At 38.6% G+C, this 26,314-nt stretch overlaps 1 protein-coding gene across 2 annotated transcripts in view; it reads right to left on the reverse strand.

The window, feature by feature from the left end:
• The window catches only part of SH3GL1 (SH3 domain containing GRB2 like 1, endophilin A2), a 79,433-nt gene that overhangs the window by 15,184 nt on the left and 37,935 nt on the right, over positions 1-26,314 (reverse strand). For both annotated transcript variants that reach the window (XM_072601828.1, XM_072601827.1), the window contains exons 2-4: positions 2,927-2,995; positions 2,752-2,824; positions 1,677-1,820 (exon numbers count right to left, since the gene is read on the reverse strand). In XM_072601828.1, the coding sequence (XP_072457929.1) occupies positions 1,677-1,820; positions 2,752-2,824; positions 2,927-2,995 (286 nt within the window). The remainder of the gene's footprint in view (positions 1-1,676; positions 1,821-2,751; positions 2,825-2,926; positions 2,996-26,314) is intronic.

The following is a 26,314-nucleotide window of genomic DNA, read 5'->3' on the forward strand; positions in this document are numbered from 1 at the left end:
GCTTGTGAACTCTCTACTTCCTCCACCTCCACCTCCACAAACTGCAAATTGGCTGTCAGCTCTGACTAAAGGAAGTAGTTTCGCCTGTGGCCCTTGCTGGATGGCTTTTCAGGGTCCAAAATCAGCAGAGACAGGAGTGATGTTACATGAGAAGAAAAGTCTATAGCATTGAGTAACAAAAAGAATGGTGGCCTAAGAGGGTAAATTCCTGAGCTCTGGATCTACTTAGCCAGGCAAGTGCTTGGGCTTCTTCCAAAAATGAACAATGTGGTCTTAAGGCAGTAAAAGAACATGGATTTGTGGTCTAAATACAGAACTCTGCTACTTATTGTGTTGCCTCAGGCAAGTCACTTTCCTTTTCTAGATTTGTTTCCTCATCTGTAAAATGTTTGGTGGCTTTTATGGTACAAGAGAATCAGAAAAAGAGGGTTCAAGTACTGGCTCTGCCAGAAAGACAGAGGTCTTTCCAAGCCTCAGCCTTCTCATCTGATAAATGAGAGGGTTGGATGAGATGAGCTCTTAAGTTTCCTTCTAATTTTATAATACAATGATCCTAAAACTAGGCAATTTCTAACATCCCTTGCAAATCTAAAGTCTACAATTCTTTGAGACGACATGTGAACTGTTAGAATATACTATATCCTTCTGAATTATAATTATTTTAATGGATCACAATTTCCTAGTGAGAAAGTACAAGTTCGAGGATGATTCTCTCTTGGGCAACGGTTAATCCCCATCATTCTTGATTTAGATAGCAGTGTTAACACAGCCTTCCAGCTTCCTGGCACCCTGACCCTCCTCTCCTCATTGCTCCCAAATGCATACCTTCTTTGGCAGGAAGACTCATTTCCTCTTTGTCTTCTGCCCTCACCAGCTCATTCTCATCTCCATGCTCCTTGTTCATAATGTTTCCAGAATCTAGATTATTCTCCTTCTTCAACTCCACCTATTTAAAGCCTGTCTATCCTTCAAGACCTAATCAAGTCCCACCTTCTATAAAGCACTCTGACCATTCATTTTTCCCTTTTCTGATCTCCAGTAATGTCCAATTTTATAAACTACTGTTCTGTAATGACTCCATCTATGTTAATCTCATTTTCCCAACCAGACTGCAACTTTTAGGGGAGGGAGCTTCTCTTATATTACCTGGGAAGCCCTCTTAATATCCAGCACAATTTGGAGCACACAGTTCTGGTATAGGAGTCAGCGGGCCTATGTTCCTCTCTCTGGCTCTGCTATTAATTTGCTGTGACTTTGGTGAAGTTATTTATTTCCCTTCTCTAGGCCTCAATTCCCTTACCTGCAAAAAAAAAAAAAAAGGTGTCTGGCCTAACTTTTGAGCTCTAATGTTCTAGGATTCTAAAATTCTAGTAGCACTCAATGAATATGTGACTAACTGAAATCGGAGAATTTTATCTTATGTAATTTGTTTTTATGTTCTGGTTTCTGAATATAACTCTCTCCCATCCCCTCTTCAGTGACATCACTCCTTGTAAAAAAGATTAAAAGAATAAAAAGGGGGGAAAAGCAATTTAATAAAACTAACCAATCCATCAACCCTGCCTGACCACGTATGCAATATTTCACATCCACAGTTCCCCAGTTCTGCAATGAAGAGAAGAATGTCATGCCACCCTTTTAAGACAATGGCTGGCACCCACAGGCACTCTACTCACCGAAGTTGGATTCATCTCCTAGCTCCTTTCCATAGCGGATCATGCACTCGCCTAAGAGCCCTTCTGACTGTGGATAGCCAGGATTCTTCACCTGCCCTCTGATCTTCGACACAGTGTTAAGCATTGTCAGCTTTGCTCGGGAGGCTGCAAAGGGAAAGTCCAGCCACATGGACACTTGAGTTGGTCTCTCTGGGAGTGAGGGCTGGGAGCTGTCAGCATCTCCCTACTTTTTCAATGCTACTCAATTCTTTGTGACCCCATTTGGGGTTTGCTTGACAAAGATACTGGAATGGTTTGTCATTTCCTTCTCCAGCTCATTTATAGATGAGAAAACTGAGGCAAACAGGGTGAAGTGACTTGTCCAGGGTCATACTGCTAGGAAGTGTCTGAGGCAAGATTTGAACTCAGGAAAATGAGTCTTCTTGACTCCAGGACTAGCACTCTATCCACCATGTCGCCTCGCTGTCCTCATTTCCTTATCTACCATTTACTTTGACAGTCCCTCACAGTCAAGGAAATCTACTGTTTGGTTTGTTTGAAAATTGCACTGGTTATAAAAAGATCTGAATGGCACTCAATCTGTCCTGGACACCAAGGCCCAAATGGGATGTTTTGTTGCCCTATTCCAGACACTGTCTCTATTTCCCATCAAGCAAGCAACTCGTATGGAGAACTAGTGGCAGACAGGAAAAGTATGTGAGCTCTAAGAATGAGTTACCAGTCTTTTCTGGCAGCCACGTCACACAACTTCTCAGACTATCCCAGGGCCTTCTGGGAATTCTCAGCATGAGAATTCAACAGAAAGGCAGTCATAGATGTCTTTCTTTTCACTGCTAAAAGAATAAGAGTATTTGGGAACAATCATCAGATTGGGGAAAACTTTCCTGGGGAACAGGCCAAAGTACAATCTTAGAATTTAAAATCAGGGTTTTTAACAACTTCCCACTTGCAAATTTTCATCTGCTTCAATTAGAGGTTGGAAAAGCCTATATCTTAGTACTATAAAACAAATACTGGATCTAGGAGCTAATGAAATCTATGCCAGGTTCTTTTATGAATAACTAGGGTCTCATACCTGGGTTGGGCTGAAGGTACTCAATGGTTCTGGCCAACACCTCCGCCACAGCCTTGCTGGTAACATCCACTTTCTATAAAGAGAATAAATACATTAGTGCTTAAAATCTGCCTCCATCACAGATCATCAGGGGACAATAATCTCCCAGCGTAGTTCTTCCCACTGCTTCCTTTACCTTCTCCATTTCTTTGAAGTCATCGTCAAGCTTGGTCCCTTCAGCGCCTCCAACCTTTTCACTGACCAGCTGGATGGAGGGAATGAAAAAGAATGAAGTTAGGACTTCATTGGACTAGCTTGAAGAAAATGTAGGAAAAAATCAGATGCAGAAAGTGGTGCAGCTTCATATATTCCCCGCTATGACCTTAAAGGCAGTTCAACTTTAAGGGAAAGAAAAGGGAGTAAGGGACTTTGGATAAGACATATGAACTGAATCCAATCGTACCTTACAGAGACAGAACAGATAATGAGAGATGGTAAGGCAAAGCCAAAGACAATGAGATCTTGGAGGGTGACTACTTTCTCCTGACACTGAAACCACACATAATGCAGTTTGGTTTTGTGTGGCTGACCATGTGAAGGAGATCAAGGACAATGGGATCCTGTTGCACCTGCTAAAGTAGGGCACTGCCACACAAATCAAGGAAAGAATAAAATATCACTCAAAGCAATGGGAAAGCCAATAGTAGCCTGTGAGGTCAGGCTTCTGTATGGGTCTGAACTCCATTGGGGACAACATTAAAAAACTGGTGAGAAAGGGGTAGGGTTAAATAGTACAGAACTAAAGAACATTTCTAGCCACTAAGAATACTAGAAGTTTTCGACACTTTTTGAATCAAAGAATATTTCTCAAAATATCTATAGCCATGTCTGGGTATATCTGCACTCACATACACTTAATACAAACTATTGGGGGTTGGGGGTGGGTATGGATATAATTTGGAGACCAAAGAGAAAAGAACTCAGGGGAAAAAATTTTCAGAAAAAAACTTAAAATAACTGAAAAGTTCACAATCATTTCTATCCTTAAAGGAAAACCAGAAACATTGGCTCTAGGTCCAGCTACAACACAGCCCTATACTGGGCAGTGTTACACCCTTGGCCCCGGTTTTCCCACCTGAAAATGAGGGACCAAAACCATGTGACTCTACATGTATACTTCCTGTAGTTATACAGTTCTGTAAACTGCTCTGCAGGTATTTTTAAGTGGAATAAGTTAGGTTTTAGATGCAATTGTCATTTTTTTAATATCAAAGAATTTAAGAAGGGAAGGGACCTTAAAAAACATCTGCTTCTTCTAGCCCTTTTCAGCTCTGGCCTTTGCAGTCCCCTCTTTCCCCCAAAGGTAAGTGTCCCAGTTGTCTACTATATTTAGAAGGGCTCCAGGCAAGCCTCATTTTATTCTGCAACAACCTTAATAGCAAGCTGAAAAATATTTCTCTCAACACCCCCACTTTCAATTTTGTGGAATAATAATCAAATCAATACTTCCACTGCCACTGTTCAGTGTGTGCCAATGACTCCACTCACTATCCTCATAATCAAAACACCCTCCCAGGCCGCTCGCTCCCTCTATTGGCTCGGTCTACCCACGAACAATAGATATTTTTCCTGATATTATTTATATTCAAACAATCGATATTGTTGAGATCTGACTTTGTGTGTTTTATAATGGTGTTCACACGGCCCTTGAGTTTGTCTGGCAGGCGTGCTTCCAAGTAGTTTATGTTGTTTAGTTATTTTAAATGGAATTTCTCTGTCTAGCTCTTCCTCCTGGGCTGTGTGGTAATAGACCAGAAATGCTGGTGATTTATGTAGGTTGATTTTATATCCTGAAATTTTGCTAACATGGCTAATTATTTCAAGTAGTTGGTTGATTCTCTAGGATTCTCCAAGTATACTATCATATTATCTGCAAAGAGAGATGTTTTGTTTCCTCATTGCCTATTCTAACTCCTTCAATTTCTTTTTCTTCTCTTATTGCCATAGCTAACACTTCTAGTACAATACCGAATAATAGTGGTGATCATGGGCATCCATGCTTCACTCCTGATTGTATTCAGAAAGCGTCTAGCTTATCCCCATTACAGAGAATGCTTGCTGATGATTTTAGATAGATAGTACTTATCATTTTAAGGAGTACTAAGCTTTTATTGAATTACCACCAGGTGGCTAACTACTGAAAAACAGCCCTACTGCCACTCCTGCACTCTGTGCCCTACTCAAAATCAACCACTTAATCTCTTCTTAAATACAAATATGTGGGGAAGTATTAAAAAAAAAAACCCAACCAAACACCTTCCAATTCTGAGGAGAAAGTAAGGGAAGGAGTAGATTTATGTTTTAAGCAAAATTACCATTATTATCTACTCTTTGGTGATATAAGGAAAGGGCTTTTGAAAGAACAGATGATCCCAAGTCTGGGGCATGTAGACTCACTGACATTTGGAAACAACTCTTTGGAAAATGTGAAGGGATCATTTGCAGACTGTTTAATTTTGGGATGTTAGGGTGAGATGTCTTAGAATAAAGGATAAAGAAGTATCCCTCTTTACCTACTAATTAATTATGCCCCTGGGTTTAACAGCTAACATTTAAATAATGTTTTTTTGCAAATCCCTTTCTGTACATTCTCTCATTTGATCCTAATAATAACTCTCTGATGTAGGTACTATTATTATTTTCATTTTACAGATAAGATAATAGAAGCTGAAAGAAGGTAGTGACTTGTTTAGGCTCACATAGCTAATGAGCATCTGAGTAAGGATTTGAACTAAGGTCTTGCTGACTCAATAAAAGGCAAATATATCTTCCAATGAAGGAAACTTGACAAATGTTGTAAGAATTTGAAGGAGAATGAAATCACACTGTGCTAAGGTGGTCAGAGAATGCTTCCCAGAAGGTCAGGTGAGCTATCTCTTTTATTTTGGGGTTTTTTTTTAAATTAAATTATTTTATTTGTTTTCAGTGTTCGACAATCACTTCCATACATCTTAGATTTTTTTCCCCCTCTTTCTCCTTCATTCCTTGCTTCCTCCCCCGCGCCATTCCCTGCTTCCTCCCCCCCGCCATTCCCTGCTTCCTCCCCACTCCCTCTGTGAGACAGTGTACAGTCTTACATAGGTTCTACACATACATTTCTATTAAATACATGTTGCATAGAAGAATTAAAATGAATGGGAGAAACCATAAAACAAAACAAAATAAAACATAATACAAAAGAAAATGGTCTGCTTCTATCTGTGATCCAGTTCCACAGTTCTTTCTCTGGATGTGGAAGGCATTTTGCCTCAAGAGTCCATTGGAAATTTTTTAAGTCCTTGCACTGCAATGGAATACTAAGTCTACCAGAAAAAATCCTTGCACACTATGGTTGTTGCTGTGTACAAAGTTCTCCTGGTTCTGCTCCTTTCACTCAGCATCTGTTCATATAAGTCTTTCCAGCCCTCTCTGAAGTCTTCCCGTTCATCATTTCTCATAGCACAATAGTACTCCATTACATTCATATAACACAACTTGTTCAGCCATTCCCCAACTGATGGGCATCCCCTTGATTTGCAGTTCTTGGTCACCACAAGAGAGCTGCTATAAATATTTTTGTACTTGTGGAACCCTTTCCCATTTCTATGATCTCTTTGGGATAGAGTCCCAGAAGCGATATTGCTGGGTCAAAGGGTATGCACATTTTTGTAGCCCTTTGGGCATAGTTCCAAATTGCTCTCCAGAATGACTGGATCAGCTCATAGCTCCACCAACAATGAATTAGTGTTCCAACTCGCCCACATCTTCTCTAACATTTATCATCTTCCTGTTTTGTCATGTTAGCCAATCTGATAGGTGTGATGTGGTACTTCAGAATTGTTTTGATTTGCATCTTTCTAATCAATAGTGACTTAGAGCATTTTTTTATATGATTATAGATAGCTTTAATTTCTTCCTCTGAAAACTAGGTGAGCTATCTCTTAAAGGAGGGAAATAATCAGGCAAAATGGAGGGGAGGTTGTGAGCACAAACATAAGAGAAACAGAGAAGCAGGAACAACTAACAGGAAACAGGACTACCCAGTAACCTGGGATTTCATATCAGGCCCCTGTGAATCAAGATGCCTTGATAATAGCAACAATTTTGTCTCATACAGGGTGGGTCCTTAACATTTACCTAACTGAAAGGAGTTGGATGAATTATTATCTTCACTTTATAGAGAAGGGAATACCAAGGCTCAGGGGTGAAATGATGTACCCAGAGATAACAAAGCTAATGGACTCCAAGATACTTTCTCCACTGAGACTGTTCCTTAATGAACATCTACTAGCTGTCAGACTCTAAATACCCTCCCAGCAAAAACATTAGCCCCACTGAGAAAATGAAGTTTGATACTCTCCCCAGGTTCATACACATCTCAATGAAACAGGGCCAAGAGGCAGAGAGAATAGGGAAATGATCCTTTTAAAAATTACTGTTAATTTCCTGTCAAATAATCAAATGAACTGACGAAGAGGACTCGTACTTTGTAGAGAACCTAGGCAGACTGAAATTACCCTCTGATTTAATTCAGTAGTTTCACTTCTTTTGGCTATGGTGAGACAGGAATTCCCATGTGGACTAGGTGAGAGTCATCTAAGCACCTGAAAGGCAGTAGCAAAGACTGAAATGGACAGTGCTCAAAAGTCCTGTCTTCCTAACTCCTGTCTAAGTGGCAGCAGATGAAACAAGGGCTGACAGGAAGGGGTCACCTCCCTTTCTGCAGTCTTCACCTGAGTGGTAGGTATGCTGTTAAGAGTCACTCCTTTATATTTTTTTCTGCTGTATCTGCTAAATTTAGGTATAAAGGAAAAGTACTGAATTTGAAGTCTGAAGTCCAACATCTGGATGCCAACTCTGCCTTTCACTGGCCATGATGAGCTTAGGCAAATTACTTACCAGTCCTGGGCTTCAGCTTTCTCCTCTAAAAAATGAGGGCTTCCCTAAATGATGTCACCAGCCCTCTAGCTCTAAACTCTAGAATCTTCAAAAGTGTATTCTTCACCTCTGTTAACACATTCCCTAAGGGTCATCAGACTTATGCAAACCACAGATCCAGACTAGGGCTCTCATTATTAACAGAGTAAGATGACTTTTTCTTTGCTGAATAAATCTTATACAACTCTCATCACCACCCAGTTCAATCTATACATCAAATAACATGAAGAAGTAATAATAACCTTAGTCAAGATTCATCCAGAATAAAAGTAAATCAAATGAGTAACGACAAACCTATTATCCTGAAGATACGTGGCAAGTACCATGTTAGAAAACATTCTCTCATGCCCCCAAATTGAACTAAGGCAGAGGAACACAGCTGTAGGTCTTGTGTGGAGCCCAGCTCCACATGAGTCATCAGTAGGCAGAATAATGGCAGCCATTGTGAAATGAACTGAAATGTAAATACATCTGAAAATGCATCAGCCACCCACCTCTCCCCACCCAAGGAATAAACACTGAAGCAGATTCTTAAATGGCAAATCCTTGAAGACCAGTCATCTATTTAAGAGTTCTAAAATATGCAGACCTATTGAAAGGATTCTAGAAATCATTTTATTTGATAATTTAATCTTACAGGTGAGGGAAATGAGAATCAGGATCCCCAATATGCCCTTATAACTTATTCTTTGGTAAAAGAGCCTCTTTGTAGTCCTTGATGCCTATAAGATACAAGTCTTTAGCTTAGCATTGGAGGCCTGCCACAATCTGGCTCCAGTACTATTTTATAACATTCCTCTTCCTACCCTCTCCATTATTGTCAAATGGGACTATCTGCTATTGCCCAAATATGATATTCAATGTCCTGCCTCCATTGATTCTTGAAAGTCATCTTGCTCCATACCTTATATAGGCTTCTTTTTTCTTCAAGGCTCAGTCCAGATGCCATTGCATATGTGTATCCTTTCTTGATCCCAGATCTAAGTCTGGGGACACTAAAATACTACAAGTAGTTGAGGTAAGGCACCAAGGCAGAAATGGTAGCTTAACTTGTGGTATTATGTTTACGAGTTGACTTCAGGACAACAGCCTAACTTTTGCCAGGTAATGCAATGATCTGTTCTGCAAGGAGATGAGGGAGGACAGAGCGAATCAGAAGATTGGCAGGAGATAGAAGTTCAGTCTGACAGTTCATCAATGCCTGTTTTGTCATGTTAGCCAATCTGATAGGTGTGATGTGGTACCTCAGAATTGTTTTGATTTGCATCTCTCTAATCAATAGTGATTTAGAGCATTTTTTCCTATGATTATAGATAGCTTTAATTTCTTCCTCTGAACACTAGGTGAGCTATCTCTTAAAGGATGGGAAACAATTAGGCAAAAAGAAGGGGAGGTTGTGAGCACAAACATAAGAGGAACAGAGAAGCAGGAACAATTAACAGGAAACAGGACTACCCAGTAACCCGGGATTTCATATCAGGCCCCTGTGAATCAAGATGCCTTGGTAATAGCAACAATTTTGTCTCATACAGGGTGGACACTTCATCAGTACCTACTATAGCAAGAAGCCAACCAAGATGGCAAGGTAGAATGAGAGTTTGCTTAAAGGAAAATAAATGAAGCATCTTTATCAGTAAGAACACAGATGAAGGGAGTAGATATACAAAGTATTACAGAACTATAACTCACAGGGGCCAGTAACTGATTGGATGAGAAAAGAACAAATTTTTCCTTCAAAAATCCATCCCTCTTCCGAACTTTTCTTTCTCTGTCAAGGGCATAGCTATCCTTACAGTCAACCAGGTTCACGAACACCCTGTTACCCCTGACCCCTCACATCTACTCAGTTGCCAAATCTTGTCATCTCTTCTTCTATAACATATTTCATCCATCCCCTTCTCTACTCACACAATGACCATCCTAGTTCATGTTCTCATCACCTCTTGACTGGACTATTGGAAAAAACCTAATTTGTGTCCCCGCCTCCAAAGTCTTGCCCCACACCAATCCACCCTCCACACAGTTGCCAAAACTACATTCCTAAACGCAGGTCTGACCGTGCCACTTCCTTCCTCACGAACTCTAAGTCAAGCAAACAAGCAATTTATTTAGTGCTTGTAATTCAACTGGAACACTAATGCATTGTTGGTGGAGTTGTAAACTGATGCAACCATTCTGCAAAGCAATTTGGAACTATGCCCAAAGGGCTACAAAATTCTGCATACCCTTTGACCCAGCAATACCACTTCTAGGTCTACATCCCAAAGAGATCATAAACATGGGAAAAGGACCCTTATGTACAAAAATTTTTATAGTAGCTCTTTTTGTAGTGACCAAGAATTAGAAGCTGAGGGGATGTTCATCAACTGGGGAAAGGCTGAACAAGTTGTGGTATATGAATGTAATGGAATGCTATTGTACTATAAGAAATGATGACCAGGCAGACTTCAGAAAAACCTGGAAAGACTTACATGAACTGATGCCGAATGAAATGCGCAGAACCAGATCATTGTACACAGTAACATCCACATTGTGTGATGACTGACTTTGATAGGCTTAGCTTTTCTCAGCAACGCAAGGATCTAAGACAACTCCAAAAGACTCCAAAAGAAAATGCTCTCCACATCCAGAGAAAGAATTTTGGAGTCTGAATGTAGATGGAAGCAGACTATTTGCTATCCTTTTCTTCTGTTGTTATGTTTCTTCTTTCTTGTGGTTCTTCCCATTAGTTCTAATTCTTCTTTATATAATGACTAATGTGAAAATATGTTTAGTAGGAATGTATTAAGTAGAGCCTATATCAGATTGCATGACATCATGGGGAGGAGGGACGAGAGAGTGGAGAAAATTAAAAACTCAAAATCTTATGGAAGTGAATGTTGAAAACTAAAAATAAATTAATTATATTAAAATTTTTTAATTTAAAAAGAGGCATACAAATCTTTCTTCCAGTGGGTAAGTTTCATTAATGTTTAAGTAGTAATTCTATGATCTTGTGATCTAAGAGCCCATTTGACTCTAATCTGCTCTTGGTCTGAGGGGCTAGTTTTCATTTAACACCACTTGACCAAGGTCCACAACAGTTATCTAGCCATAAATCCTTGTCATCAGTTAGCAGCCATTCCAGGTTTCCCTATCATCCTACACCTGGCCATTTCATCCGTGTGGCGTCACTTTTTAAAGTAATAACTTACATTCGTATAATGCTTTGAGGTTTGCAAAAAGTTTTCCTTACAGCTACATGACAAGGTAGTGGTTACATCGCCGTTCTGCATGCAATAGAAAAAAGAATTATTTTTTTTCCAAATGTAAAATTCCAAAGACTCATGAAGACCCTTGGGATGATCACAGCATCATAGATGTGGAGGTGGAAAGGATCACAGTTCTCTAAGCTAAGGCCCCACTTAATAGATGAGTAAACTGAGGCCCAGAGAAGTGAAACATCTCCCAGGTTTTGATGAAAATCAGAACCATTAGCGGAACACTATTCCTAAATCCAGCACTCTTTGAAGTCACCCAGATAGCTCATAACAGGACCTCTGACTTCTGGTGTAGGACTCTTTTTTAAAAAACAAAAACAAAAAAACTCCCTCACAATATTCCAGAGCATCCTTGCCATTCCCTCCTTAAAAAAAAAAATTAAATTATGAACCTAATTCCTATCCCTATCACGAAATTAACAATCAAGAACATTTCCATATACAAAGAAAAGAAAAAAGATATTTTTGAAACTGTGATTTTCTATTACATACAACTCAAACTTTTTTTTTAAGGGATGATGACTAGACCTGCAGTTACTGGTGTATGGAACTCTCAGGTGAGAAAACTCCCTTTACCTGTGCAAACTGGCACCTTTTCTGCAACTTATGGTCTCAGAGGATTGCCTTGAGCAAAAGTGTCAAACTCATTGAGGTCTGTAAAACTCTGGAGAAGTGCTGAGGAAGGATGTTACAATGTAATTGGGTAATATATAAGTAAAAATACAGTTCAACACAGATAATGTTAATATGTGTTTCTATTTGAGTTTGACACCCAGGGTCACACAGTATGTGGCAGAAGTTAGGACATGACCAGATCTTCTTGGCTTTCAGACTAGTTCTCTATCCACTAGGCTACAGCCTTAACAACACATAGTCCTTTTTTTAAATAACTATTTTATTTGTTTTCAGTGTTCTACAGTCATTTCCATATATCTTAGATTTTTCCCCTCACTCCCTCTCCTTCCCCCATCCCTCACCACTCCCTCCCCAAGATGGCTTGCAATCTTATATTGGTTCTATGCATACATTCCTATTAAATACAATTTCACCTTGGTCATGTTGAGTGGAAGAATTAAAATGAATGGGAGAAACCATAAAACAAAACATAACACAAAATAAAATGGTTTGCTTCATTCTGCAATCCAATTCCACAGTTCATTCTCTGGATATGAAGGGCGTTTTGCCTCAAAAGTCCATTGGGAATTTTTTAGGTCCTTGCTTTGCTATGAAGGACTAAATCTACCAGGAAAATTCCTACAGGTTCCCACATGTACAAAGATATTTATAGCAGCACTCTTTGTGGTAGCCAAAAACTGGAAATCAAGGGGATGCCAATCAACTGGGGAATGGCTGAATGAATTGTGGTATATGAATGTAATGGAATACTATTGTGCTATATGAGAAACGATGAACAGGAAGACTTCAGAGAGGCCTGGAAAGTTTTATATGAACTGATACTGAGTGTAAGGAGCAGAACCAGAAGAACTTTGTACACAGCAATAACCACAGCGTGCGAGGATTTTTTCTGGTAGACTTAGAACTTCATTGCAACGCAAGGACTTAAAAAACTCCCCATGGTCTCTTAAGGCAAAATGCCTTCCACATCCAGAGAAAGAACTATGGAATTCGATCGCAGAATGTAGCAGATCATTTTCTCTTGTATTATGTTTTGGTTTGTTTTATGATTTCTCCCATTCATTTTAATTCTTCTATGCAACATGACAGCTGTTGTATTTAATGGGAATGTATTTAATAGGAATGGATGTGTAGACCTATATAAAATTGTATGCCATCTCAGGGAGAGAGATGAGATGGGGGGAAAGAAGGGGAGGGAGGGGAAAAAAATCTAAGTTACATGGAAGTGACTGTAGAACACTGAAAAACAATAAAATAATAATAATAATAAAAAAGAAAAACTCCTCGCACACTGTGGCTGTTGCTGTGCACAGAGCTCTCCTGGTTCTCCTCCTTTCACTCAGCATCAGTTCATATAAGTCCTTCCAGGCCTCTCTGAAGTCCTCCTGTTCATCATTTCTTATAGCACAATAGTATTCCATTACTTTCACATACCACAGCTTGTTCAATCATTCCCCAATTGATGGGCGTCCCCTAACAACACATATTCCTAAAGACTTACATATTATATTTACGAAGACAGAACCAATACTACCCTGCTTGCTTGTCACCTTCTAAACTTCTTTCTGTTCCTTTGTGTGTAATTTTAATTTTTCATTGAAAAGCTTTTTTCGCATCACTTCACCTTTCCATAATTTTATGTCTCCCCCCCCTCCCAAAAAAAAGCTCTCCTTAGTAACAAATAAGTAGAGTCAAACAAAGAAATCACCCACTGACCATATCTAAAAATACATTTCTTCTTTACCTCAAGTCCATCACCTCTCTCCCAAAAGCTAGTAAGAATGCTTCATCATTAATCTTCCACAGTCATGACTGGTCATGACACTGATTAGGGTTTGTCTTTGGTTTTGTAGTCAGTCAACAACCATTCATTAAGTGCTTACTGTGTGCCAGTCATTGTGTTAAACTTTGGGAATACAACACATAAAAAGAAACTGGGAGATGTGGGGAAGTGGGGGGGGAGGGGGGGAGAAATAATATGAAGAAGTCCAGGCTGGCAGCCTGGTGGGATAAGAAGTGTTGGCTGGCCTGGGCACTCTCCCTAACTGGAGGTTCTGGCAGGAGCCCTCTCATCAGAAGGAGTGATAGTTGTACCTCAAGCACCTAGAATAGTACATGACACAGTCTGCCTTAAAAATGCTTTTTCACTCCATTCATGCATTGGTTCTTAGACCATTTTCATGTTATTTGGACAAAGCTCTCAGGACTCTAACATATTGAAATACTTCAGTGGATTTCCATCATCTCATCAACATCACAATTCATCCATGCCTTCTCATTTGGTGCACTCCTATCCATCTTATTTCACATTCTTTAGAGAAAGAAAAGGAAAAAAAAAGGAGGCAAAGTATTTTCCCACAGAATATTTGGATTGAAAGGATAAGAGTGGCCAGAGATAATGCCTTAGAGATGATGAGCACAGCTGTTAACATGAGCTATTTTACAAAAATGAAACAAAACAATTCTTTAACCTAAAGAATGAGATACCTTTAACAGAAGAGCATGTAATTTAATCATCTCAACAAGAAACCTTCTCAATACAACACAGAAAACAGATGGGCCAATCTGCAGGCTAAATGCCCTGAGTTGACAATTTGCTTTGATAGATTAAGAGATTTTTTAGGAGAGGAAAAATGAGGCCTAGTAGTGAATTAAGGTGAGGAGGGAGTTTTGTACTGTTTACTCCACAGTCACCAACAACACCAGTATTGGAAGTATATTTCTACAAAAAAGATCTATAAATCAAATGACTGTTGAACTTTCAAACCCTGATGAATCAGAAGGAATGAAATGAACTTCCTTAATCTTAGAAGACTAGCTTAACCTGCTGACTAAAGACAACATCAATCAATAGGGCACAGACTTTTCATATAGTATCCCTTCATTACATATTAGTAGTGCAGGCTGAATGAAATGTCATCACATATTTTAAAATCATAGATCACATAGATCACAGATTTAGACCTAAACAGGATCTTTGATACCATCTAGTCCAGCTCCAACTTTACAGATGAGAAAACTGAGGCATAGGAAGGTTAAGTGACCTGCCTGAGGTCACACAGTTAGTAAGCCCAAGAGGCAGGATCTAAAGCCAGTTCTCTAACACCAAGGCTCTTTTGATTGTGAATCACAGTGAAGTGAAATTTGTCCATATCCTCCATAATTCTGGAAAATGCTGGATCTTTTCCCTGCAAGTACTCTTACTATCTGAAATAATAAACAAAGACATACTCCCCTTCTCTTATTAATCAAAGCTACCTTTATCCTCCTTTTAAAAGTCCTATGAATTTAGAAATGTGAGAATCATTCGATTTTCCTTTAATTTCCCTCAAAAGATCAGTTACTTCTTATAGGAGATCTATCCTGATTCCTCCAACTGCCGTCTCTTGGAAAACTCTGTATATTTTTACATTTAGCTTTCTGTGTACACACATGTGCTAAAACAACAATAATGAAAATAATAATAATAGCCAGTATTCAATAGGACTGTAAAGTTTGCAAATTACTTTACATATGTTAACTCATTTGATCCTCACAACAAATTATTGTCATATTTTACAGATGTGGAAATTGAGGCTGGGAAAGGTTAAGTTACTTGACCAAGCTCACACAGCTAATAAGCATCTAAAGTAGGATTTGAAGTCAGGTCTAGACTGCCCTCTAGCCAGTGTACCACCTATCTCTTTCAGGGCAGAGATTATTCTACTTTTCTCTTTGGGTCTCCTGTGCCTCACAGAATAAGTGCACAGAGTAAGCACTTAATATGCTTGTGGAATGAGAATTACTGATTTTTAACAGCTTTTCATATTGTTAAAAATCTATGTTTTTTTCTTCGGAATTATTCATATAATTTGCTCACTTATTAGAATTGGATCTTGATTTTGTAGATGTGGCAATAAGTTTTGATTCTCAGATTTTTATCAGAAATAGTTAATACAAAGAAAAATAATAAATCAGGAAAAAATTTCACAAATCCTGAAGCAAAAACATGAAACTTTAGATCATTTCTAAGAAAATTTGAGGGGCTAGAAATATTCCTTGTGGTTTGTTCAGAAATCTGTTTCAGTCACTGGCAGAGTAACAGCATTAAGAACACTAAAATGGATTCTCATCAGGACAGCCTCATTTTCACTGCCATGGGGATAGATCCAGTGAGAGGGAAATATCATGTTTTAAACAGAGAAGTGATCAGTAGGATTACTGATTTTGATACCAGTAAGGTCAATTCAGCCTTTTATAATGTTACATCTCCTTCAAGTTATAGGGATTGTAGGAACCAAAGAAAATCTTTAAACCTGAAATATGTTGAAAAGACATTTATGAAAAATGAATCAGGGGACCACTAGAGTAGACCTATACTCTGGTAACCTGAAACAAATCTGATCTACAATTCCAACTGCAGAGAAACCCAAAGTGTGATCGTACAGAAGTCTTTGAGCACCTGCAGTGCCAACCATTTGTGTTACTTCTCAGGCTACTGTGAGATTTCTGGCTCTCCACACAAATGCATTGCAGGACTTCTGGGCTTCCAGCACTTTTAGCCTGAAGAGAGAATTCCTGGATTGGCAAAAGATGTCATTTGGTGTCTGGAAGGCACTGAGCTGAATAAATGTCATTTGAAATCACAGCTGTCACTCCTCTACCTTGGCTACTCTTCAAATCTACAACAAAAAACTCCTCACCTAATCCCTTCCAAATAATCACTTGTCCTGATGAATCCAAATGCTTCCAGACTGACACAGCAGGAGAAAAGGAATCAAGGTGGAAATGCACCATAAGAAAGAAATTACTTTAGAGAAAAACCAGAGATGATAAACTGAAAAAATTGCTTAGTAAGCAGATTGAAGAACTGGAAGATTTATTGCATTCAAATTTTAAAAAAAGGGAAGCACAGGTTCTATGTTAAAGACTTCTGTAAGAAGTTGTAAAGATACAACTTCCTGTGAATACACAATTCATAGAGTATTACTAACTCATGGGGGCCAGAAGTCCCATCATTATGGACAGTTTTAAAAAGTACTTCAATATGTTGCAGTTGGCTAAAAAGAGAATGTTAAAATCAGATAGATTTGTTTCTTTTTACCATCTCATCATCTAACATTCTAAAGATGCTGTGTATATCTCCCTCCAGCCTCCTTCCTAGAGGCACCTATCATCTACTGTGCTTGTATGAAAAAAGAAACAGCAAAGCAGAGAGTGCAATGGAGCTGAAATCAAAAGATCTGGTTCAAGTCCCAACTTATCCACTTGCTCTATGTGTAACCATGGGTAACTGACTTCCCCTTTGGGTGCCTCAGTTTCCTAATCTATGATTCTCTTGCTCTTAAACACTAGTGGATCCTCTACAATCACTTATTAGCTCTGATGTTTTAAAACTGTATAACAGAGCTACACCTAGACCAAATGCTCTCTCTGCCTAGATGGATTATCTTTCCCCTTCTCCCAGAGCAAAGACGAACCAAAACACTGGCATCTGTGATTCAGCAGGGATGGGAGAAGGATACCATATGTGGGAGGGGGGAAAAAGCAACCTCTTCAGCTAAAGAGGAAGAGGAAAAAAACTCTTAGGGAAAAGGAATGGGTGTGGCTTGGATAAACCTGAAAAGGTCAATTCCTGAAGATTATGGGTGAGTCCTATCGCTTCCTTCTTGTCACCTTGTCACCAACCATGAACCTGATGGGGTGGGGGTAGGGGGATTGTCTGAATCACTTCTGTGGAAGAAGAAGTGCTTTTCTCAGCTCCTGGGTCAAAATTCTTCAAGGAAAGTGATGACAAGTAACTCATGTAATACACATAACTTGTGTGATGGCAGTGGAAGGGAAGGGGAAGGGCAAATGTTGAAGCTTCCCTGGTGAAACTTAACAATACTATTTTTAATGTGTGCTATGGCTGTGCAAGCTGACAACAGGAATCAGTTCTTAACCTATGAGATCCACTTGTCCATTCATTTATTCAACAAATATTTAAGGTCCCTATCTTTACAGGGTTACAGTTGAGCAGGAAAGATAATATACGTACACAAATAACATAAAGTAGAAGTGAAAATGTACGAAGAGAGGTACAATAAAAGTGCTAGAGGGGTTCTAAACAGAGAGATATTATTTCTGGCTGAGAGGAAAAGGAAATGCTTCATGCAAGAAGTGGCATTTGACCCTGGTCTTTAAGAAAGTGGAGGTGGGTAGGCAAAACTTGGATGGGGGATATGGCAGAAGATTACTCTAAATCGCTGATTCTTAAAAGTGAGGACTGTGAACTTGCTTTCAAAAAATATTTGATAATAAAATATATTGTATTTCAATAGAATTTGTTTCCTTTGTAATTCTCTGCATTTTATTTTATACATTTTAAAACATTCTTTTGAAAAGGGGTCCACTGACTTCATCAAACTACCAAAAAGGTCTAAGACACAACAAAGGTAAAAAACAACTGTTCTGGATAGAATGAAGAGGGTGTAAAAAGGCACAGAAGCTGGAAAACCCAAGGCATGTTTAGAAAAGTTCAGTTTGGCTAAGCCATGTAAAACTGAGAATTAGAAGACAACTTGGCTGGAAAGATAAAGTCAAATCATGGAGAGCTGTGTAAAATTATTTGGGACTTTACTACTGTTACTTAATTTTACTACTACTAATTACTTACAACTATTGACTTACCAAGGTTACTAATAATAATGATTATATGATGACTAGTATTTATAGTATTATGGAATGGCTATTCCTCACCCACCACACTCCATTTCCTGTCCTCACACCTTTGCACTGGCCAGATCCTATCTGTGACTCAATTCTCTCCTCACCTCCACCTACCATAATCCCTTACTTCCTTCAAGCCTCAACCCAAGCAGTACCTGATGAAACCTTTCCTGATCTTCCCAAAACCTAGTGCTCCCTTGTACTTCTTCTGTATATAGTTATATATGAACATGCTGTCTTTTCCAACAAAATGCAACTGCCTTAGGAGCAAGGACTTTCATTTTGTCTTTGTATCATCAGAGCCTAGCACAATTCTTGGTATGTAGCAGAAGCTTAATAAATACTGACGGATGAAGATCATAATAACAAAAAACAACAACTTCCTCAAAGCTCAAACTACTGCCTACAAGATGAGGGGGTGAGAAAGGGAACAGAATGACAAAGAAGGGAATAGCAGCCAGGATGAGAGACACAGATTTCATCTGCCTTGAAATTGCTACAGCAGCTATGGAGGTAATTTGGGTACTGGTGATACTACTGATTGGACTAACACCTTGCCCAGTGTAATGTAACTGGTCCTACAAACATAAATAGCCAGGAAGGCCTAGGGTTGTATGATGGTCTTACCTGAAATTATTTTTATAGCTTAACATGAAGGATAGTGAAGCAAATGACGTTCCTTTGTGTTTTAGTACCACAAGAAGGCAAGATGCATTCACTGCAACCAATCAGCAATACCACACGTAGCTAACCATGCTCTTTGAAAATATTGCTGCCCTCTGAAGTGAGCAAACCATGAGTACACATGAAAAGGATTAGAGACAGGAATGCTTTTACTTCAGGCTGGTTTTTGTCAATAACAGATTTAACTCCAAGTTACACAGCAACTGTTACTACAGATAAATGCAGGGTAAATGTAAGAAATAACTTCATTTCTAAATTCTGAATTATATTAAATAAGAACAGAAATCAAGGAGTTATTCATATTTGAAGAGGGAAAGCTAAAGATCCCAAAGGCCTTGAAAAACTACATATAAAACTCCAGAAGTTATACCTAAGAATGAAATTAACAGTAAAAATAATGCCAAAGTCTCAAATGATTTTGAACAAGAGACAGATGAATTTAGAATGGAATTTTGAAAAAAAAAATTTTTTTTAATTTTGGTGATACATTAACCCACCTAAAAGACAAACAGTAATTCAAAAAAGTTACTATATCAATCAATAAACATTTATTAAGCACTTACTATGTGCCAGGCATTGTGCTAAGTGCTCAAGGATACAACCCTGAAGGAGCTTACAATCTAATGGGGAAGATGACATGCGAACAAATACATATGAAGTGAATTACATACAGGAAAAATAGGAAATAATTAAAAGAGGAAAAGCACTGGCACTCACACATCCACCACCCCATTTCAGGTCCTCATCATCTCTTGCTTCAAGTACTGAAACAGCCTTCTAACTTCTCTGTGCCTCAAGTCTCTCCCTGCTCCAATCTATTCTCTACTCAAGTTTCTAAGATTTTTTCTAATGTAGAAATTCTATCGTGTTACATATTTCCTCTCTTTTTCTTTCTCTCACTCCCTCCCTCCATCCTTCCCTCTGTTTGGCATTTAAAGTTCTTTATAACCTTGACGTCTCCTACCTTTCCAGCCTTCTTATACCTTATTGCCCTTTATCAACTGTAGTTACACTGGCCAACTTGAAGTCCTTCAGTCATGATATTCACTTCCTGTCTGCTCCGGCTGCCCACGATGCCTCTCAATACTATCTCTTCACCTCCCAGGCTGCCCACCTTCAGCAGGAGGCTTTTCCCAGCTCCCTCAGGTGTTGATGCTTTTCCCCACGTACTCTTTATATATCTTGTAATTGCCTGCCTAGCTGTTTACATGTCTCCCCCACTAGAATGAAGACTCCCTGAGGGCAAGGGCTCTTTTGGGTCCTTTTTTTGCCTTCCCTATGCTTAGCATTGAGCCTGGTCATCCTGGGCCATCTACAGTCATCCTGATGAATATCTGGCCACTGGTCCCAGATGGCTCAGGAGAAGAAAGAGAGGCTGGTGACCTTGCACAGCCCTCCCTCACTCAAATCAAAGTCAACTGCAAGTCATGTCATCATCTTGATGTCACGGTCCTCTTTCAGAACGAAGGACAAACACAACAGAGCCTGGCACTTAATACATGATTGTTGACTTGTCTATCAAAAAATAAGAATATTTATGACCTTCTTAATTACAGACCATGTATGCAGACTTGTTGACACTCTTCAGACAAAGCTCGTACAGCTTTTATAATGATTTACAACTCAGAAACATATAAATACTGAAAAATATGTACTAGCTAAGGAGCAAAAAGGGTGTATCATAAAATCCCAGGGGAATAAAGAGAAACTCATTATTGAACTGGTGATTATTGAACAAGCCATGTGAATATGCTTGACGGTGTACACCAACTTTATTCATTAATAAGAATAAAGCTTTTGACCCAGTTCCACACTCACAGCTTAGTCTAAACAAAAAGCTATTATTTCATCCCCACGTGCACTAGTTTGCCACATATCAACCATAAAAATCCCCAAGATTATGACTTTTCCCAGGACCTTATCTATCTGAAATCTATCATATATAAAATGAGAACAAATAACAGTAATAACAAGGATATCATACCATTACCAAGCCGACAGTTCCACAGCACTTTAAAGTTGACCAGGACAGTAAGTTAGTGTAACATTCTTACACTATATACCAACAGCCTGTCTAATGAAATTTTAGGAACTTTGACCTCTAATTGAAAAGGTACCTCTTAGCAGGAAGGCCCTTCTCAGAGCCCAGCACTCCTCAGCCTTGTGCAGGCTCTGTTTCACTAAGTCTGCTTCCTCATTTGTAGAATAAGGATCACCCACAAGCATACTATTACTGCTGTTACTAAGTCTAGAGCATGTTAGAGCTTACACAATGTTTTTCTCAAAACAGCTCTGGGAGGAAGGTGGTCCAAATATCACCTTCATTTTATAGCTAATTAAACTGAAGCTCAAAGAGACTTGCCAAGGGAGATGCATTAAATGTCAGCACATGACTTAATGCAGCCCAGGCTGGCTCTGGTCTTCAAGACTATTGGGTGATGAATGATTAAATGAATGAAAAAGTATTTACTAAGTTTCTGCCATATGCCAAACACTGTAGGTGCTGGGGACACAAATACAAAAATGAGGCAGACCTTGTCCTCAATGACCTTACATTCTAATAAAGGGAGATAATACATAGAGGGAGAGGATTGGTGGCCAGGGAAGGGATCTTCGGGCTGGAGAGTCCAAGGGATATAAAGGAGTATAACCAAAAGGTTGTTGACTACACAAACTTTCCAAGAAGAATTCATCTGATTATGAATGGGAATTGGAGCAGGTATAGCAGAAGCAAGATCTCCCGGGGAGATGGAATAGAAGGACTATCTTACGTAGAGGGGGATAGGTGAGTTTGCATTCACTTATTCACCAATAAGGACAGCTCAGTCTCAGGACAGAGTTCCAAAGCTGAATGGATCAATACTTTCAAGGTTGGGGGAGGGGTATGAAGGAGATGGTCCGAAAAGTTTGGTTCAAGGGATGCTACCTCAGGTGTGAGAAAAGAGGACAGTGATACACTATATGGCACTATGTCCAAGGTGGATATAAGGTTGCCTCAACAGTATGCTCAATGGGTTAACTGATTAATATTATAAAGCAACGAAACATACCTCTCCTATCATACTCAACTGGCCTAAAAAATGTGTGCCCCAGAACAGATGCCAACAGAAACAATCTAGGACACTGCAAAACCATCAGTCAGGACTTAACCACAGTACCATAAAGCAAATGACATCTGTGCTCTCACATATGTACTATTTTGAAAATATATATAATTTTATTTATTTCCTTATTTCCCAATTAAATGCAAAATTTTAACATCCATTTTCAAAAATTATGAGTTTCAAATTTTCTCCTCCTCCTGTCCCTCATCGCTTGAGAAGGCAAGCAATAGGAGATAAATTTTACATGTGAAGTCATGCAAAACATATTTCCATATTAGCCAAGTTGCAAAAAAGAACACACCCACAAAACACAAGAAAATAAAATAAAAAAAAATATGTTTCAATCTGCACTTGTATCCATTCTCTCTTACATGAATATCTTAAATAAGTCAGAGAATAAAGGGAATAGCTGCTAAAATAGATTAAAATCCTTCCCCATTTGTTTTTTTCCCTTTCCATTTCTTTAAAGGACCAGAGAAGAATCACATGCCTGACAACAAATGATCTGTGCAGGTGTACATCAAGACTGGGAAGGAACAGCAGGAAAAAGAGAAAATCAAAGGAATGATTCAGAGGAAATGGAACTTATAGGACTCTAATATGTTCCAGTGGTACCGAGCAGTTTAGGAACAAACCAGAAAAGAAAAGAAAGAGGAAGGCTATGCCTCACGACCACAGCACAGCACTGAACAACTTCCTACCAAGCTTCTAGGACCAGTTTAACACTCTCACCTCCTCCACAAAGCCATGGACTACTCTCCTCGATGGGTAATACTTACTGTCTATAATCTTTATTGTAAGAGCAGGTATTCAACGGTTGAAGGCATCTCAGAGATCATCTCATCCAAGTCCTTCATCTTAAAGATTAAGCAGCTGAGGCCTAATGAGACGAAGTGACTTACCTAAGGGTGACACAGGAAGTGACAAAGCCAAGATTCAAACCCACTATTTTTTTCACTATACCATCCTGTTCTCCTTTCCCCCCATCATGGAACTTATAAATTTAGGAATTTTACCTTAGAGAATATTTTGTCGTTTTAGAACTCCCTCATTTTACAGAGTAGAAAACTAAAACCAAGGTAAAGTGATTTGCCAAAGACTTGAATTCAAATTAAACCCTTCCTATTGGCTACATGAGTATGGTTCAGTCACCTGCCTTCTCTAAAACTCAGTTTTCTTATCTGTAAAATGGGAATGATAAGACCTGTAGGATATACCTTATAAGGTTGGTATGTGGCTCAAATTATATAATATAAAAGAAAAGCAACAATTTGCAAACCTTAAAACACTCTATGTGAGTTATTGTTTACAGAACCATGGAACTTCCCAGTTGAAAGAGACTTCACATATATGGCAGAGTGTAATGAGATCACTAGCCCCAGTGACCTACTTCAAGGTTGTGAGCATCAAATGAAACAACATATATAGAGCACTTTAGATATAACATATGTAAATATATACAATATTCTATATGATATATGACAATATTTCTGTTGTCCTATATATGTTATATTACATATCATACATATGCTATATATGTAATACAAAAAGCTTGCTGTTCTTGTTACAACTACTACTGTGTGACCTTAGGCAAGTCAGTTCATATCTCTAGGCCTATTTTCTTTTCTTTGAGATGAGGGTGTTAAGATTCCATTTCTAAGATCCCTTTCTGCTGCATGATTCCAAGATTCATGACATGACCCAGACCTGTAAGAAATGAAATAATTCACACCACTTTTTAGGCACCCCAAGCCGTGAGGGCTCCCTAGTGGGAGTTCAGACTAATAAAGAGTAAGGTAGACTGCACTGGATTAATCAGAGGAACTTGCAAGAAAGCAGCAAAAGATTGAAGAAATCTGGGCATGTGGACTGGAAACGAACACTACATTCCACCAATGGAAGAGATTCTACTGTTTTTCCACTTGGAAGATGAGAACAGTTAGACAGTAATTTTCCTGCTCTCCCACAGAGACAATGACACAAAGATCTGAAAAAAGCATGACAAGTTCCTTCTCAATGGCCCTGGAAAAGCAGGACAGAAAAGTTTTATTAAAAACTAACATGACGCAGTAACAACAACATTGTGTAATGATCAGCTATGACTGATTAGCTCTTCTCAGCAATACAATGATCTAAGGCAATTCCAAAAGACTAGTGATGGAAAATGCTATCCACATCCAAAGAAGGAACTGATGGAGTGTGACTGCAGATTGAAGCATACTATTTTCACTTTATTTTTTTGTAGGTTTTTCCTAATGTTCTGTTTCTTCTTTTACAACATGACTAATATGGAAATATGTTTTACATGACTGCACATATATAACCTATATCAAATTGCTTACCATTTTAGGAAACAGGAAGAAAGAAAAATTTGGAACTGAAAAATCTTACAAAAATAAATGTTTAAAATCGTCTTTACATATCATTGGAAAAAATAAAATACTATTAAAAAAGACTAATGTGCCAGTGGTGATTGAAGCTATAAATCAAAAAATCATTATCAGATTTTAAATACGTTTTCTTTGCAGGGGAGAGATGACAGTCTATGTCAGCTGACAACTGGTAAGAGATGAATTTCAGAAGAAAAATCCCAACCACAAACAAAAAAGTCAATAAATCCCCAGAGTCTGATCTAAAGGGAAATACCATCTCAGCTTAGCATAACTAACCACAGGTACAACAATTTCAGGGTAAGCTGCAATTGTTTTTGTATTCGGTAGACTGGAACCCCTGTAGACCCATCCTATCTCCTGAGGATTTCTCCCCCTTCTTTAAAGATTACTCCACAAAGAGTTAAATCAAGACACTGGCAGCCTTAATCTGGTTCTTTCAGTAGCTTACCCAGGCTGTTCGTTTGTTGTCTTTCTTGGTACATCAGTGGCCTACTTTTCTTTCCTAGTCGTGTATTCAATAATGTGTTTTATACCTATTCTGACACAAGTCTTCACTGGTTATGTCCTGTTTATGTTCACCATATATCTTTTTATTTCCTTTGGGGTGGATTATTTGTATTCAATTTAATTCTTTGAAGTCCATGATATTTCATGATTTGCAACCACATAGAATCACCAAGAAATCCAAAGCAATGCACATTTTGGAATCGCTGCATCGTACAATTCCCCCAATTCAAATCAGCTCAATCTCCCCTGCTTACTCACTTCTCATCCTAGTTCACCACACATCTGCATTGTCTCTCCAAGATACACAGAATGCATTCTTCTAGCTACATGTCATAAATACTCATTTTCATCCTCTCCGTTTTCCCAACGTGGATAGCTAGAATTTTTTTTTCTATACTGCTGTAGATTTCACTAAAGGGGGCTTTTTAGTGCATCAAGGACTGGATGCAATTATATGATGCCATCAAACTTCACCACCAACAGAACTTCCTTCACAGAGGTCACAGAAGGCCATCTTCTATGACCCTAGCAAATACCTCTGACGAATATATTTCCCAATTTAATAACTCACTTCATATTAATACTAAAAAGATCACTGAACAAAATTATCTCACAGTTAAGCATTATGCCTGACACACAGAAAATACTTAATAAATGTTTTATCTGTATATATTTGTGTCTATTATATGACATGTATTCTGGGGAGACTGTTGACTTAAAGTCTAGATTTTGATTTATATCATCAAATGTTTTCTCAAAATCAATGAATAATAAACAAAACAAAAACTTTTATTTTATGTACCTTCCATTCAGTTGTGTGATCAGAAAATGTCAACATGTATGCAGATAAGTTAAAGAGACAAGAAATCCAAATTAATTTTGGCTGGGAGACTGGAGTAAAAAGCAAGAAAAGCTCAGGCAATGGAATGAACCTAGAAGTTTGTGACAGTGAGAAGAGAAAACATCTTAGGGTTGGAGGGCAGACTGTTTGGTTGAACTGAAAAGCACATAAGGCAGAGTGAGGAGAAACCAGCCAGGACCGAATGGGACCTAACAATGAAGGACTTTAAATACCTGTTGTATTTTATCTTAGAGGCAATAGGAAGGCACTAAAACTTTTAAGCAGGATAGTGATAATAGTATCATAGCTTAGAACTAGTATGGACTTCAGAGGCCATCAAATCCAACCCAGTCACTTTAAACTTGAAGAAACTAAGGTCCAGGGAAATTAAATGACTTGCCCAAGGTCGTACATGTATTAAGTTTCAAAGTTAGGATCTTAACCCAGATCCTCTGAGTGCAGCACTAATACCATCATTCCACTACACCATGA

This window comes from Notamacropus eugenii, chromosome 4 (assembly GCF_028372415.1).
Source record: "Notamacropus eugenii isolate mMacEug1 chromosome 4, mMacEug1.pri_v2, whole genome shotgun sequence".
Taxonomy (NCBI): Eukaryota; Metazoa; Chordata; class Mammalia; order Diprotodontia; family Macropodidae; genus Notamacropus; species Notamacropus eugenii.